The sequence below is a fragment of the Oncorhynchus kisutch genome, linkage group LG10 (assembly GCF_002021735.2).
Source record: "Oncorhynchus kisutch isolate 150728-3 linkage group LG10, Okis_V2, whole genome shotgun sequence".
In the NCBI taxonomy this organism is placed as follows: Eukaryota; Metazoa; Chordata; class Actinopteri; order Salmoniformes; family Salmonidae; genus Oncorhynchus; species Oncorhynchus kisutch.
This window is the reverse complement of record NC_034183.2, coordinates 21843443-21859531: the sequence shown is the minus strand read 5'-3', so window position 1 is coordinate 21859531 and position 16089 is coordinate 21843443. Positions and strand designations below refer to the sequence as shown.

At 41.8% G+C, this 16089-nt stretch overlaps 1 protein-coding gene across 8 annotated transcripts in view; it reads right to left on the bottom strand.

Moving 5' to 3' along the window:
* Positions 1-211: 211 nt before the first annotated feature.
* LOC109897915 (nuclear factor 1 C-type-like) overlaps positions 212-16089 on the bottom strand; it is a 136377-nt gene continuing 120499 nt past the window's right edge. For 3 of the 8 annotated variants that reach the window (XM_031833320.1, XM_031833317.1, XM_031833319.1), the window contains exon 11: positions 10322-10658. In XM_031833320.1, the coding sequence (XP_031689180.1) occupies positions 10638-10658 (21 nt within the window). In that variant the 3' untranslated portion in view covers positions 10322-10637. Of the gene's footprint in view, positions 10659-16089 lie in introns of all 8 variants that reach the window. The other 5 variants (XM_031833323.1, XM_031833322.1, XM_031833324.1 and 2 more) reach the window with 3 other exon arrangements.

The window sequence follows — 16089 nt, the reverse complement described above, 5'->3', positions numbered from 1 at the left end:
ATTCAACAGACATCTCTGAGTTGAGAAAGAAAACACTGACTGCTGCTTCCAATGAGTAGTCATGAAGTCATTTGACTAGTCATACTAGTCATTCCTCATTGTCAAAATGAGTTTTTAAAAGAAAAACAGAATTACAAGGCATATACAGTACTGTAAATGTCATTTATATTGAATGAACAATGGAAATATAAAAATAACAAGGACACATCACTGAGTTGTAGCATAGCTTGTTTATTATTTTGTATACTTTTTTTTGCATAGGGAAACACACTCACTTCCAGTAATGTATTTATGAGCATTTGCTAACAGCGATGGCTGAATACAATGTTATAATGAAATATTGGTAAAGCTGTACATTTCCCCCACACCAGTTCCAAAACACATGGCAAATTTAGTTTTCCTATATGAGAGTCATTTCAAATAATTAACAGACAAGTTATTACCGACCTTTGCTGATTCTTTTTTACTAAAGTTTTCAAAAAAGGAAAATAAAATCACAAGCAGTTCAAAGTGACCCGTGTGTGCTATGAATCTGTTCTCTGCCCTATTCCACCGGATGTGTCAGAACTAAATGTCCACATGCTCTTTCCTGGTGTGAAGTGTGTATGTCTGTGCAGCAAGCAAGTGATTAATGAATAACTACTATGGTAATATTTGTAAAGAATAATGAGAAGAAAAAAAATCTTAAAATGTAACACTGCATTACAATGCTCTCTGAGAAACATCTTGATCTCTTCCCTCCTCCAGCCAACCAACTTCATCACACTGAGAAAAACAGCATGCTTAAAGAATGAATCAACATACAGTACAGGCCCAGAAAAATATGAAAATAAACCAATTGTCAAGAAAAGGTTGGGGCACCAAGTGGACTTATGCAGCATTCAAGTGCTAGTCGGAACTAGGAAGCTCTGAAATGTCCGATTTGCTAACTGGTTGTAGTTATACACGTGCCGCATTCAACCAAGTTAGCAAGTTCACAGCTTTTCCAGTTCTGACTAGCACATGATTGCGGCATTAAGCAGTTGAAGACCAAGTGAGATATTTGATTTGTGTAGAAAGAGCCCTCATTAAAATGTTGCCTTGTTCTTTCCTCTATTGTGGGTGGGGCTTCTTGGTGTTGACATGTCACTAAGTCTGTGATATGGATCATCAATAACATGAACAGATCTCCATAACTGCACTTGGTTTTTATGGCTTTTCACCTCCATAGCAAAAGGCCATTGCCATTGGCCAGTGGGTGCCCTTCACCTTGTAGCAGAGTACAGTAGGACCTCATTGGGACAGTTTGTGTGGAAAGCTATGAGCAGAAGCCAATGTGAGAGTGGGGCTCAGGCACTAAACACAGTCCCACACAACGTCAGAATGACCTCCAGCAGCTTAGAGTACAAACACTATGTACATCAGAACTTGAGAAGGGCAATGGCAGAAATTAAATGAAAAAGAATTAGCAGTAAAATGACAGGCACTGCTTGTTGAAATCATTTTTGGTATTCAGTATTCACATGTAAGTGTTGCTTTACCTGCTGGTTTGTTGAAAGTAAAATATAGAGACCAAACATAACAGTTAGCTTTATACACTGTGTGAACAGAAGCACATTTCACCACAAAAAAGTATATTGTGACACCTCTCTGAGAGTTGTGGCCTCTATTCTGTGCTTGATGTCTCTTCATACAGTAACAAGAGGATTATGGAGAGTGTTTACCGCTCACCTTCTCGTTTGAGATTTTACCTCAGTTTGCATAAAAAACACCACTAACTGATTATTGAGGGGAATAGGAAAAACAAAATAAAATAAAAGTAAAACCACTACCTTTATCTAACTGATCGTGGCTTGGCTCACCATCTACTGATCCCCTAAAACTCTCACAAACATACAAGTCTGGTCATTCTACACTTTTGACTGGCGTGCTGCTAAGTATTTCATCTCTCTGAAGAAATAATCTTGAAACTCGAACGGGACCATTTTAATCCAGTGCCAATTCTAATTTTAGGTAAATAAATCATCTTAAGAGTCTGTCTGGATAGTGATTGTTGCTAAGAGTAACTACGAACTTATGAATTCATATTAATAGGTATCAGATTCCCAGGTGTTTACCCTGACAGGGTATACCAGCCCTTAATTGCATAGGGGAAATTCAGAGTTCTGGCATGGAACACAATAAACTACATCATTCTAATCTATATACTGTATCAATTGCATAATGATAAATTACATCCGTTAAAAAGACGTGAAGGAAATTCAAAGGCCAATATAGTAAATTAACTTTTTCCATATTCTAATCTTCAAGGTTGTGGTGCACCATGTGTAAAGACTTCTCTTGTCATTCTGGACCCATACCTGTTGCAGCTGCAGCATGAGCTACCACACACACCTCCCTCAGCCTCACATCAATCAATAGCACGTCTCTGGTTGGAGCAGAGCAGTGCATCCTTGAGTAAAACTAGAGTAACATTCACAACAACGCCTCACTGCGAGAAGAAAGGCACTCGGAGCAGTGTGGGGCCTCACACCTGCACCACCAGAGGACTGTGCTTCATCTGCACACCGTTCCTGACCAAAAACACACACAAACACACTGATCACACCTTGTATGGACTACGGCAAAACTATTACGACTGTCAGCCCTGACGTTGATTGTCTAGGACTGAACCAATAACTTTTCAAGCCTGAATCCCACAAACCAAAAATGTACCACCTGGGTGGACTTTGAAGTGATGAACTCAGTGAGTTCTCTAACTATAAACGACGAAAGGGGCACACGGGGAATAATATTCTTAGCTTGTTACAAGCAGCTGTTTTCTCACTTTCTCGCTCCGTCTCTCTCACACAATCAGCATTCCTATACATCAAAGGTTGAGCTTCAGAAAGATTTCCAGAGAAGTACATCTTTAAAAGTTTCCTCAAACAAAATAGTCAATACCAGTTTATCTAGTGCAATCGTCCAAATAGAAGGAAAGTGTGTGAGTTCTTTGAAGCACGACAACAGTTCAAAAACAGAAATGCAGAACTGTTAGATGAATTGTGGGGGGAAAAGCAAAAAGAAATGGCAATGGAATTTGCATATCCCCTTGAGGCTTACTGAAGGTTTTGTCTCTGTTTAAAATGACAACAAGTGATGCTGAAATTACTGTCCAGGTTTCAGGATTGATAAAATCAAATACAGGTACCTTCTTTAAAAAGGCATGCAGCAATCGGTGGTGAGCTCACACCAACCATAGCAGATCCTTAAGAAGTAATTATTATATTTTGTGGCTTGGCCACAACTTAAGACAACTAAATTTAAACACACAACATAAACATGTACTTTCTTATACAATACAGAAAAAACGGTTTTTTTATATACATTTTGTCTTTTTCATTCTCATTGATATACTGTAAGCATTTATACATAGGATAATGAGTCCAAAATGGAACAATCCTACAATAATCACAATAATTACTACAAAAACATTAGTAAGGGTTTTGAAATAAAATAAGATCATATTTTAAATGTGTCAGTATTGAATGCATATTAATGTCTTTCAGAGTAAGTTCATCCATCACCTGTGGTCACTTTAAAAAGTGTTGGGGGGTAGCACCCTGCTCTAAAAGTCTCTGTCGGTGTCATAACAATATACTGTAGAGCTGTGTTTAGTTACAAAAAGCAAATGAAATAAGAAGACTGTGTGCTGAACACCTATTGTAGAACCACTGTGCTGGCTAGACTATGGTGGCGTCAGACCCCTGTCCCTATGTGTCCCAGTCAGACCCAGGCTGGAGGGTAAACTGAACTGGAGAGGTGAGTGTGGAGCAGTGCAAATCTTCACAGGAAATGTCATGAGGCTCCAGTGTCTGCTGCTACTGTACAGTTAGAACCAGAGGGGAACTTTACAGAGGATAATTGATCTATTTCCACTAATTGTATTGAAAACGTAGAAATGTAGTATTTTGAAATGCCTAATAAGTCGACATACAGTAAGCTTCAGAATTCTTCAGAGCTATCAAACATTAGCACTTTGGAGCCCTCAGATACTACAGCAGTAATTGGACTTTGTGCTGAAAACTAGAAGGAGAATATTGTGACTTGATTATGGGCCTTGGGCTCCATATAGATAGATCATTGACTGTACGGTGTTGTGTATGGTTAACACATCAGTTGGTCTTTTCCTTTTTGGATGAATGAAAGACCCCAGGGACACACACAAGTCACACACAACCCATAATGTCTTTGATCAGGAGCAGACTCTTGCCTCAACACATGACCTGTTTAACAAATATCAAATTGCTTGCTGAATGATCGCAGCATTTGGTTTAGCTTGAGGATCGTATGGATTTGATGGAATGCCTTTGCTACAGCACTCCACTTCAACCTGGGACTGTGGACCGGGACACATAAACCGTCATCACCAAGATCTTAAGACGGGCATGTAAACAATACCTCTTGTTCTGACATTTTTCTTCAATTCTCAATTGCTTGCAGCAAAATGTTAATAGCTACCAGCATTGCGATATCCATTACAGAAACAATACTGTACACTGCATAACAAACTTTTACATGGCCTTTTCTGACCCTGCTGAAAAAATACACAATATCCTCTCTTGTTCGATATACTCCCATTACACTACGTAGTAAGAAATGATAAATTATCATCTAACCTCTAATAAAAAAAAAACAACAACTAATGAAGCATCTTGGCATCTTTCAGTAAAACATATATATTTTTAAATCAGCAAGTCAGCTATGAAGAGATTTTGTGTTGTTTTCATTCTCTAATACCGTGATTCTGACTAGGTCAGTTGATACTTCTGAAGTACAGGGCTAATATTCAAAACAACATAAAGTGGATTTGTAGATTCCACACAATGGACCTAAATGTGGAGGACCTCAAAATGAAACTACGCACTTACTCACCATCTAAATAATAATCTACACGTGGTACATAAAGCTTAACATTCGATTGTAGCCAGTGTTATGAAACTTTATTTTACTGATTTTGATAATTTAATTTCAATCCAGGTAGTGTGCATATTCGCAGTGAAATAATTTGACCCCCTAACCCCATGGAAATGCAGTGAGATGCAAAAACGTTCATCTAACTCACAGATTACTGATCAAGGTATACAATTGGGGAGGGGCATTTTTCATGTCATTATTGCATCTCACAGCACTAGTTTGTCACACAGTTCTACTCCCCTCAGACAATTCTATCTAGTAGTGCATTAATAACCCTTTTTTTGCTCTCCTTTGATTTTCAGTCTTCCTAAATTAGCATTTTTGAACACACCAAATAGTCTCTCTCTCTCTCTCTCTCTCTCTTTGCTATCAGGTGATTTATGTATGTGCAATCTGAGAACCGACAAAGTACTATGGTAGGTGAGGCTACCTAGCCAAACACACACACACAAACATTTACACACACACACACACACAAACGCTTTCTCTCATACATAAAACACAAACACAAAAAGAGAGATGTGAAGCACTGTGCACTGCTCACCATTGACACATTACGTAATAACACAGTTAGCATTCCATGTAAAGAATTTGTCTCTGAAACTTCAGCTTTATCCTTAAACAATTCCAAATTAGTAATTTCCCTTGGCTTAATATATGTATAGAGATGAATTATTTTGTGATGTTCCCGTTTGAACAGATATTAAAGTGCTTGGATTTGCCTTTCTGCGTATAGGGGATTCATAGGATGTAATGTAAGAAAATAGGGGGAACAAATGTACCCCATATTCAGCTCTGGTCATCTGGTGCCAAAAATAATGTCTGCAGGGGCAGAAGTAGCCATGGTGCTGGAGGAAATGTGAGCCCAGCTCAGTGCTTTAAATCTCTATTCCATGCTAGGAGCCTGATCACTGGTCACCTACAACCTTCACCGCTCTCTACCCTCTCTAGCCCTGACCTCCAGTTGCAGAGTTAATCAACCAAATCAAATAGGCAAAAATCAACATCTTGAATTGGAGCTGGGATGAGCAACTCCAGTCCTCTGACTCCAATAATCAAGATCTTCAGATTAAAATACAATTGGTTTAATCAGCTGTGTTTGCTAGCATGGAGAAAAGTTGCCCCTCCTTGAATTGGAGTAATTGCACATTTTCACTCATTCTTGCCACACATTCTTTATCATTGAAGAAGAGCTTTAAAAAGGGGGCAAAATACATCTTCAGCAAATGCTGAGCAGAGGAAACGAGAATTGCATATTTCACATACTGTATTACACCAAGCTGGAAGACGTAATGAGAGGGGAAAGCCACAAGAGTTAATAAAACAAAGAAATGAACAAGATTCAAATGCAGCAAGGGTTCCATGTGATGGAAAGACAAATACTAGTCTATAATACTAGTCTATAATACCCACAAAAGGGAAAAGGATGAAAAGACAATCCAATCTGTCACTACTTTAATCTACTATTGTATTCATCTAAACTGGATAATGACAAGCAATCAAACATGCAGCAATGTTTTTTGTCTTTTTTGCAGCGTTACCGGTTATACTAAAAAGAGAAATGAATTTACATTATTTTTATCATGTATTATTGTTCTTAACTAAAGGCAAGGCACATAATGTGTTATATAAAATATCGTGCAAAATAGAAGTTAACAATAGGGAATAAAAAATCCAAACGAATAGGTAAAAAGGTAAGAACCCATCAGTATTATTTACTCTCTGTTCCATAGATTAGAGGGAGGAGTGGCTTGGGCTGGAGGGGTTTGTGGGGAGGGTAAGCTTCAGAAGGGTAGTAAGAGTTTCTGCCATGCACCCATGTCAGCATTATGGTGGTCAATAGAGCTAGAATCTGATGATTTTCTTTTGAAAGCACCATGCATGAATATATATCAGTGTCATTTCATATCAGCACCTTTAAAACAAGTCATTGTAGGTATTCTGTATATAGATAACAGATGTGAATTGGAACACCATTGCAAAGCCGTATTTAAAGGTTAGCTTTTTGAAACCAGTATGTATGACATTATTCCTTAGAAGTGTTTCTGTTTTAAATAAGCCATATCTGAACTATACACACAGTTTCTCTCTCTATCTCTCTCTCTCTCTCTCTCTCTCTCTTTATATATATATAGTGCTTTGATATGTTGGTTTCATGATGTCATTGCTGATAGCAGGGTTTTATGTTGTGTCTTTTCTTGGCTTGTCCCCAGCTAACCATCAATGTGCTCAGAAAGGTGCATTTGGCTGGAGACGGGTTAGGGCTGTGAGCTCTCCATGCATTCTCCCCCTCTGTGCGTCACACCTCTCTCTCCCACCACTTCTGTTGCCTGCCTAGAAGTCATTGAGGCTTGCAGTACTTCATACAAGCAAAAACTAAAATACAAAGAAAGGAGAAAAGAACTCGTGCTACGTCTTAGGCACTTTTCATGGCTGTATATATGATTTGGGTTTGATTGAGGAGTCTCAAGCCCTGATGTTGTTTTCTATTTATAAAGATGAATTCTGCATTCATCCAAAAACATGCTGCAACAATGTCTGTTGTCACAAACTTTGCATTGCATCAGCAAATGAGACCCAGGGACAAAACCTCTAAAGATAGGTCTTACTAAATAGACTGGTAATGGACACTGCTGGCCAGTCAGTTGCTCCTTCTCAATGAGCCAGAATTCTGCCATGTGCACACATGGAATCATGCAGTGCCATTGGCATAGAAACCATTAGGTCTTAGGCCAATGGTGGCACTATCAATGGTTACCTTTACAGCCACGCTTCTAATGATCTCATCGACTCATCTAAAGTCTGTGATCTGCTGTACAAAAGACAATCATGAATTCATTTAGTTTTTCGATGATATAAAAACAGCATGAGTAAAAGAATAAAGATGTGTAGATACACAGAATGTAGAGAGAGATCCACAACGGTGTGATGCCATAAACCTGTCAGGATTCCCTGTACCTCAACATACACAAGGAAACTTCCACTAGAGCATAGAATATCTGAAACACAGTAGGGTTGGATTGTTCTAATTGATAGCTCAAGACAGAAAACACTCATAGCTCATGTACCCTGCTACCTAAAGAACACAACATAGTAGTTTCTACAACATAATCCTAAAACTACCTGTGACTTGCAACATTTTAATATGAATAGGCCAAAAGATAGCTGCTAAAAAAGGAAAAATGCATTAATTATAGTAGTGCAATGCCTGTAATGTCCAACGCAATTTAAACGGAATACACACAAAAATAAAGAAACCATCTCCCCTCTACACCCAATACTTTCTCAATAGTGACAAAACTATTTTTGTTCTCCTTTGTCACTGTGCAGAATAAACCCCCGTTATCTACATTAATCCAAACTTTATGCAATATTATCTCAAGAGTGGGGCAAGGATAGGGAGAGGGGGTTTCATTATGTCTGAATTGTATGCACACACAAACAAATGTCAACACAAATACACAACAGTTGACAGGCACAAAAGGGTGTCTCAGTTATTGTGAAGACTTACAAACACCTGTTACAGTACCTGATGCTCTGTACTGCTCTAAAACCTGATCCTTCTGATCCGTGCCTCATAAAAGATACGTACAGTGCATTGCAAAAGTATTCATCCCCCTTGGCGTTTTTCCTATTTTGTTGCATTTACAACCTGTAATTTAGATGGATTTGATTTGGATTTCATGTAATGGACATAACCAAAATAGTCCAAATTGGTGAGGTGAAATGAAAAAAAAAATATGAAAAGAGGTGCGTGCATGTGTATTCACCCCCTTTGCTATGAAACAAGGGGCACCACCAAGCAAGCAGCACTATGAAGACCAATGAGCTCTCCAAACAGGTCAGGGACAAAGTTGTGGAGAAGTACAGATCAGGGTTGGGTTATAAAAACATATCCCAAACTTTCAACATCCCACGGAGCACCATTAAATCCATTATTTAAAACATGGAAAGAATATTGCACCTCAACAAACCTGTCAAGAGAGGGCCGCACCCCAGAATTCACAGACCAGGCAAGGAGGTCATTAATCAGAGAGGCAACAAAGAGACCAAAGATGACCCTGAAGGAGCTGCAAAGTTCCACAGCGGAGATTAGAGTATCTGTCCATAGGACCACTTTAAGCCATACACTCCACAGAGCTGGGCTTTACGGAAGAGTGGCCAGAAAAAAAAACATTGCTTCAAGTAAAAAAAATAATAAGCAAACACGTTTGGTGTTCACCAAAAGGCATGTGGGAGACTTCCCAAACATATGGAAGAAGGTACTCTGGACAGATGACTAAAATTGAGCTTTTTGGCCATCAACAAAAACACTATGTCTGGCACAAACCCAACACCTCTCATCACCCAGAGAACACCATCCGCATGGTGGTGGCAGCATCATGCTGTGGGGATGTTTTTCATCAGCAGGGACTGGGAAACTGGTCAGAATTGAAGGAATGATGGATGACGCTAAATACAGGGATATTCTTGAGGGAAACCTGTTTCAGTCTTCCAGAAATTTGAGACTGGGACGGAGGTTCACCTTCCAGCAGCACAATGACCCTAATCATACTGCTAAAGCAACACTTGAGGGGTTTAAGGGGAAACATTTAAATGTCTTGGAATGGCCTAGTCAAAGCCCAGACCTCAATCCAGTTGAAAATCTGTGGTATGACTTAAAGATTGCTGTATACCAGTGGAACCCATCCAACTTGAAGGAGCTGGAGCAGCTTTGCCTTGAAGAATGGGAAAAAATCCCAGTGGCTAGATGTGCCAAGCTTATATAGACATACCCCAAGAGGCTTGCAGCTGTAATTACTGCAAACGGTGGCTCTACAAAGTATTGACTTTGGGGGGGTGAATAGTTATGCACGCTCAAGTTTTCTGTTTTTTTGTCTTATTTCTTGTGTGTTTCACAATAAAAAATATTTAGCATCTTCAAAGTGGTAGCCATGTTGTGTAAATCAAATGATACAAACCTCCCCAAAATCCATTTTAATTCCAGGTTGGAAGGCAACAAAATAGGAAAAATGCCAAGGGGGGCGAATACTTTTGCAAGCCACTATAGCTCAGTGTTAATAAAAAAAAATATTAAAAAATGGACTGTGGACAGGTTAAAGGAAATCTTGAACCCCCCCCCCCCCCTTTAAATGAAGTAACTACATGATTGTCTATCAAATTTGATGAAAAGTAGACTTTTGTTTCTGCAGGTAAAGGGAGGTTATTGACCATGTGCAACCAGCCTCCCCTCCCTACTTTCAAAAATAATTACCGTCCCAGAAGAAGTGTGGAAAAGTCTGATCACAGGAACTGAATTCTTCTCTTTCTTGTTGATTAAGAAAATAAAGGATACTTATTTTGCATATATGAAGAAGCAGCACCTGTAGCGGGGGGGGGGGGGGGGGGGGGGGGGGGGTACTGGGGTCATGTCTCTGCCCCACAGTTCATTTTGGCTGCCCAAACATCCTCTTCTCTTTCTATCTTCTTTCTCTCCTTGGCCTCGCTCTCTCCCCCTCTGTCTTTATTTTCCAAAAAGGTGTTGTGAAGCACATTTTATGTTGATATACATATATAAATATATATGCACACATATATTTATATATATATACATACTGTATATATACTGCATATATATACATTTTCCCTCTTGCATCTCTTTTTTTATTTTTCTTAATTCCACAAAAAGTGTTGAATCTCAAATCCACGTGTCCTTGTGTTGTTTAGTTCCCCAGGTACCAGGACTGAAAAAAAGAGCAAACATTTTCAGATTACATATGAATGGCGGATATTTTTCATTGACATTCAAAGAAGACAATAAGAAAACATTGTTTCTCTAGATTTTCACATCTGAGTACACTGCAGATTATCACAGTCAATGTACAGGTAACTGCCCAGCTTCCCTGCCCCATCCACCGCTGCCCCCTGGACACTGATCTCTTGGCTACATAGCTGATGCACGCTGGACTGTCCATTAATCACGGTACTCCATTCTGCTTGTCTGTTTTATCTGTTGGCCCCGTTGCCTAGTCTACGCCATTTTACCTGCTGTTGTTGTGCTAGCTGATTAGCTGTTGTCTCACCTACTGTTTTAGCTAGCTTTCCCAATTCAACACCTGTGATTACTGTATGCCTCGCTGTATGTCTCTCTCAAATGTCAATATGCCTTGTATACTGTTGTTCAGGTTAGTTATCATTGTTTTAGTTCACAATGGAGCCCCTAGTCCCACTCTTCATACCCCTGATAACTCCTTTGTCCCACCTCCCACACATGCGGTGACCTCACCCATTACTAACAGCATGTCCAGAGATACAACCTCTCTCATCATCACCCAGTGCCTGGGCTTACCTCCGCTGTACCCGCACCCCACCATACCCCTGTCTGCGCATTATGCCCTGAATATATTCTACCATGCCCAGAAACCTGCTCCTCTTATTCTCTGTCCCCAACGCTCTAGGCGACCAGTTTTGATAGCCTTTAGCCGCACCCTCATACTACTCCTTCTCTGTTCCGCGGGTGATGTGGAGGTAAACTCAGGCCCTGCATGTCCCCAGGCACCCTCATTTGTTGACTTCTGTGATCGAAAAAGCCTTGGTTTCATGCATGTCAACATCAGAAGCCTCCTCCCTAAGTTTGTTTTACTCACTGCTTTAGCACACTCTGCTAACCCTGATGTCCTTGCTGTGTCTGAATCCTGGCTCAGGAAGGCCACCAAAAATTCAGAGATTTCCATACCCAACTATAACATCTTCCGTCAAGATAGAACTGCCAAAGGGGGAGGAGTTGCAGTTTACTGCAGAGATAGCCTGCAAAGTAATGTCATACTTTCCAGGTCCATACCCAAACAGTTCGAACTACTAATTTTGAAAATTACTCTCTCCAGAAATAAGTCTCTCACGGTTGCCGCCTGCTACCGACCCCCCTCAGCTCCCAGCTGTGCCCTGGACACCATTTGTGAATTGATCGCCCCCCATCTAGCTTCAGAGTTTGTTCTGTTAGGTGACCTAAACTGGGATATGCTTAACACCCCGCCAGTCCTACAATCTAAGCTAGATGCCCTCAATCTCACACAAATCATCAAGGAACCCACCAGGTACAACCCTAACTCTGTAAACAAGGGCACCCTCATAGACGTCATCCTGACCAACTGGCCCTCCAAATACACCTCCGCTGTCTTCAACCAGGATCTCAGCGATCACTGCCTCATTGCCTGTATCCGCTACGGAGCCGCAGTCAAACGACCACCCCTCATCACTGTCAAACGCTCCCTAAAACACTTCTGTGAGCAGGCCTTTCTAATCGACCTGGCCCGGGTATCCTGGAAGGACATTGACCTCATCCCGTCAGTTGAGGATGCCTGGTCATTCTTTAAAAGTAACTTCCTCACCATTTTAGATAAGCATGCTCCGTTCAAAAAATGCAGAACTAAGAACAGATACAGCCCTTGGTTCACCCCAGACCTGACTGCCCTCGACCAGCACAAAAACATCCTGTGGCGGACTGCAATAGCATCGAATAGTCCCCGTGATATGCAACTGTTCAGGGAAGTCCGGAACCAATACACGCAGTCAGTCAGGAAAGCTAAGGCCAGCTTCTTCAGGCAGAAGTTTGCATCCTGTAGCTCCAACTCCAAAAAGTTCTGGGACACCGTGAAGTCCATGGAGAACAAGAGCACCTCCTCCCAGCTGCCCACTGCACTGAGGCTAGGTAACACGGTCACCACTGATAAATCCATGATTATCGAAACTTCAATAAGCATTTCTCAACGGCTGGCCATGCCTTCCGCCTGGCTCCTTCTACCTCGGCCAACAGCTCCGCCCCCCCCCCCCGCAGCTCCTCGCCCAAGCCTCTCCAGGTTCTCCTTTAACCAAATCCAGATAGCAGATGTTCTGAAAGAGCTGCAAAACCTGGACCCGTACAAATCAGCTGGGCTTGACAATCTGGACCCTCTATTTCTGAAACTATCTGCCACCATTGTCGCAACCCCTATTACCAGCCTGTTCAACCTCTCTTTCATATCGTCTGAGATCCCCAAGGATTGGAAAGCTGCCACAGTCATCCCCCTCTTCAAAGGGGGAGACACCCTGGACCCAAACTGTTACAGACCTATATCCATCCTGCCCTGCCTATCTAAGGTCTTCGAAAGCCAAGTCAACAAACAGGTCACTGACCATCTCGAATCCCACCGTACCTTCTCCGCTGTGCAATCTGGTTTCCGAGCCGGTCATGGGTGCACCTCAGCCACACTCAAGGTACTCAACGATATCATAACCGCCATCGATAAAAGACAGTACTGTGCAGCCGTCTTCATCGACCTTGCCAAGGCTTTCGACTCTGTCAATCACCATATTCTTATCGGCAGACTCAGGAGCCTCGGTTTTTCGGATGACTGCCTTGCCTGGTTCACCAATTACTTTGCAGACAGAGTTCAGTGCGTCAAATCGGAGGGCATGCTGTCTGGTCCTCTGGCAGTCTCTATGGGGGTGCCACAGGGTTCAATTCTCGGGCCGACTCTTTTCTCTGTGTATATCAATGATGTTGCTCTTGCTGCGGGCGATTCCCTGATCCACCTCTACGCAGACGACACCATTCTATATACCTTCGGCCCGTCTTTGGACACTGTGCTATCTAACCTCCAAACAAGCTTCAATGCCATACAACACTCCTTCCGTGGCCTCCAACTGCTCTTAAACGCTAGTAAAACCAAATGCATGCTTTTCAACCGGTCGCTGCCTGCACCCGCATGCCCGACTAGCATCACCACCCTGGATGGTTCCGACCTAGAATATGTGGACGTCTATAAGTACCTAGGTGTCTGGCTAGACTGCAAACTCTCCTTCCAGACTCATATCAAACATCTCCAATCGAAAATCAAATCAAGAGTCGGCTTTCTATTCCGCAACAAAGCCTCCTTCACTCACGCCGCCAAGCTTACCCTAGTAAAACTGACTATCCTACCGATCCTCGACTTCGGCGATGTCATCTACAAAATGGCTTCCAACACTCTACTCAGCAAACTGGATGCAGTCTATCACAGTGCCATCCGTTTCGTCACTAAAGCACCTTATACCACCCACCACTGCGACTTGTATGCTCTAGTCGGCTGGCCCTCGCTACATATTCGTCGCCAGACCCACTGGCTCCAGGTCATCTACAAGTCCATGCTAGGTAAAGCTCCGCCTTATCTCAGCTCACTGGTCACGATGGCAACACCCATCCGTAGCACACGCTCCAGCAGGTGTATCTCACTGATCATCCCTAAAGCCAACACCTCATTTGGCCGCCTTTCGTTCCAGTACTCTGCTGCCTGTGACTGGAACGAATTGCAAAAATCGCTGAAGTTGGAGACTTTTATCTCCCTCACCAACTTCAAACATCAGCTATCTGAGCAGCTAACCGATCGCTGCAGCTGTACATAGTCTATTGGTAAATAGCCCACCCTTTTTCACCTACCTCATCCCCATACTGTTTTTATTTATTTACTTTTCTGCTCTTTTGCACACCAATATCTCTACCTGTACATGACCATCTGATCATTCATCACTCCAGTGTTAATCTGCAAAATTGTAATTATTTGCCTACCTCCTCATGCCTTTTGCACACATTGTATATAGACTCCCCCTTTGGTTTCTACTGTGTTATTGACTTGTTAATTGTTTACTCCATGTGTAACTCTTTGTTGTTTGCTCACACTGCTATGCTTTATCTTGGCCAGGTCGCAGTTGCAAATGAGAACTTGTTCTCAACTAGCCTACCTGGTTAAATAAAGGTGAAATAAAATAAATAAATAAACATATCTACCTCTGTCACGCCAGTATCCCTGTCACCTTATCCCTAAACATATCTACCTCTGTCACGCCAGTATCCCTGTCACCTAACCCCTAAACATATCTACCTCTGTCACGCCAGTATCCCTGTCACCTAACCCCTAAACATATCTACCTCTGTCACGCCAGTATCCCTGTCACCTAACCCCTAAACATATCTACCTCTGTCACACCAGTATCCCTGTCAACTTACCCCTAAACATATCTACCTCTGTCACGCCAGTATCCCTGTCACCTAACCCCTAAACATATCTACCTCTGTCACGCCAGTATCCCTGTCACCTAACCCCTAAACATATCTACCTCTGTCACGCCAGTATCCCTGTCACCTAACCCCTAAACATATCTACCTCTGTCACGCCAGTATCCCTGTCACCTTATCCCTAAACATATCTACCTCTGTCACGCCAGTATCCCTGTCACCTTACCCCTAAACATATCTACCTCTGTCACGCCAGTATCCCTGTCACCTTATCCCTAAACATATCTACCTCTGTCACGCCAGTATCCCTGTCACCTAACCCCTAAACATATCTACCTCTGTCACGCCAGTATCCCTGTCACCTTATCCCTAAACATATCTACCTCTGTCACGCCAGTATCCCTGTCACCTTATCCCTAAACATATCTATCTCTGTCACGCCAGTATCCCTGTCACCTTATCCCTAAACATATCTACCTCTGTCACGCCAGTATCCCTGTCACCTTACCCCTAAACATATCTACCTCTGTCACGCCAGTATCCCTGTCACCTTATCCCTAAACATATCTATCTCTGTCACGCCAGTATCCCTGTCAACTTACCCCTAAACATATCTACCTCTTTCACGCCAGTATCCCTGTCACCTTACCCTTAAACATATCTACCTCTGTCACGCCAGTATCCCTGTCACCTTATCCCTAAACATATCTATCTCTGTCACGCCAGTATCCCTGTCACCTTACCCCTAAACATATCTACCTCTGTCACGCCAGTATCCCTGCACATTGTAAATATGGTACTGGAACTGACCCTGTATAATATAGTATGCTTACTTACTTTATCATGTTCTTCTTATTTCTTGTTTTTATAGATTGTGTGTTTTTGTTCTACCTTGATATTTTTAGTATTACATTTTTATTGATTACTGCATTGTTGGGTTTAGAGCTCACAAGAAAGACATTTCACTGCATGTGACATTAAAACCTGAAACTAAAGTGTCTTAAAAGGATGTTGCGCCACCACAAGCTGCCAGAACAGCTTCACTGCCCCTTGGCATAGATTCTACAAGTTGACCTAAACCATGCCGGGCAAATGCACCTCACACCATAACATCCCTTGTTTACTCAAGTGTTTCCTTTATTTTG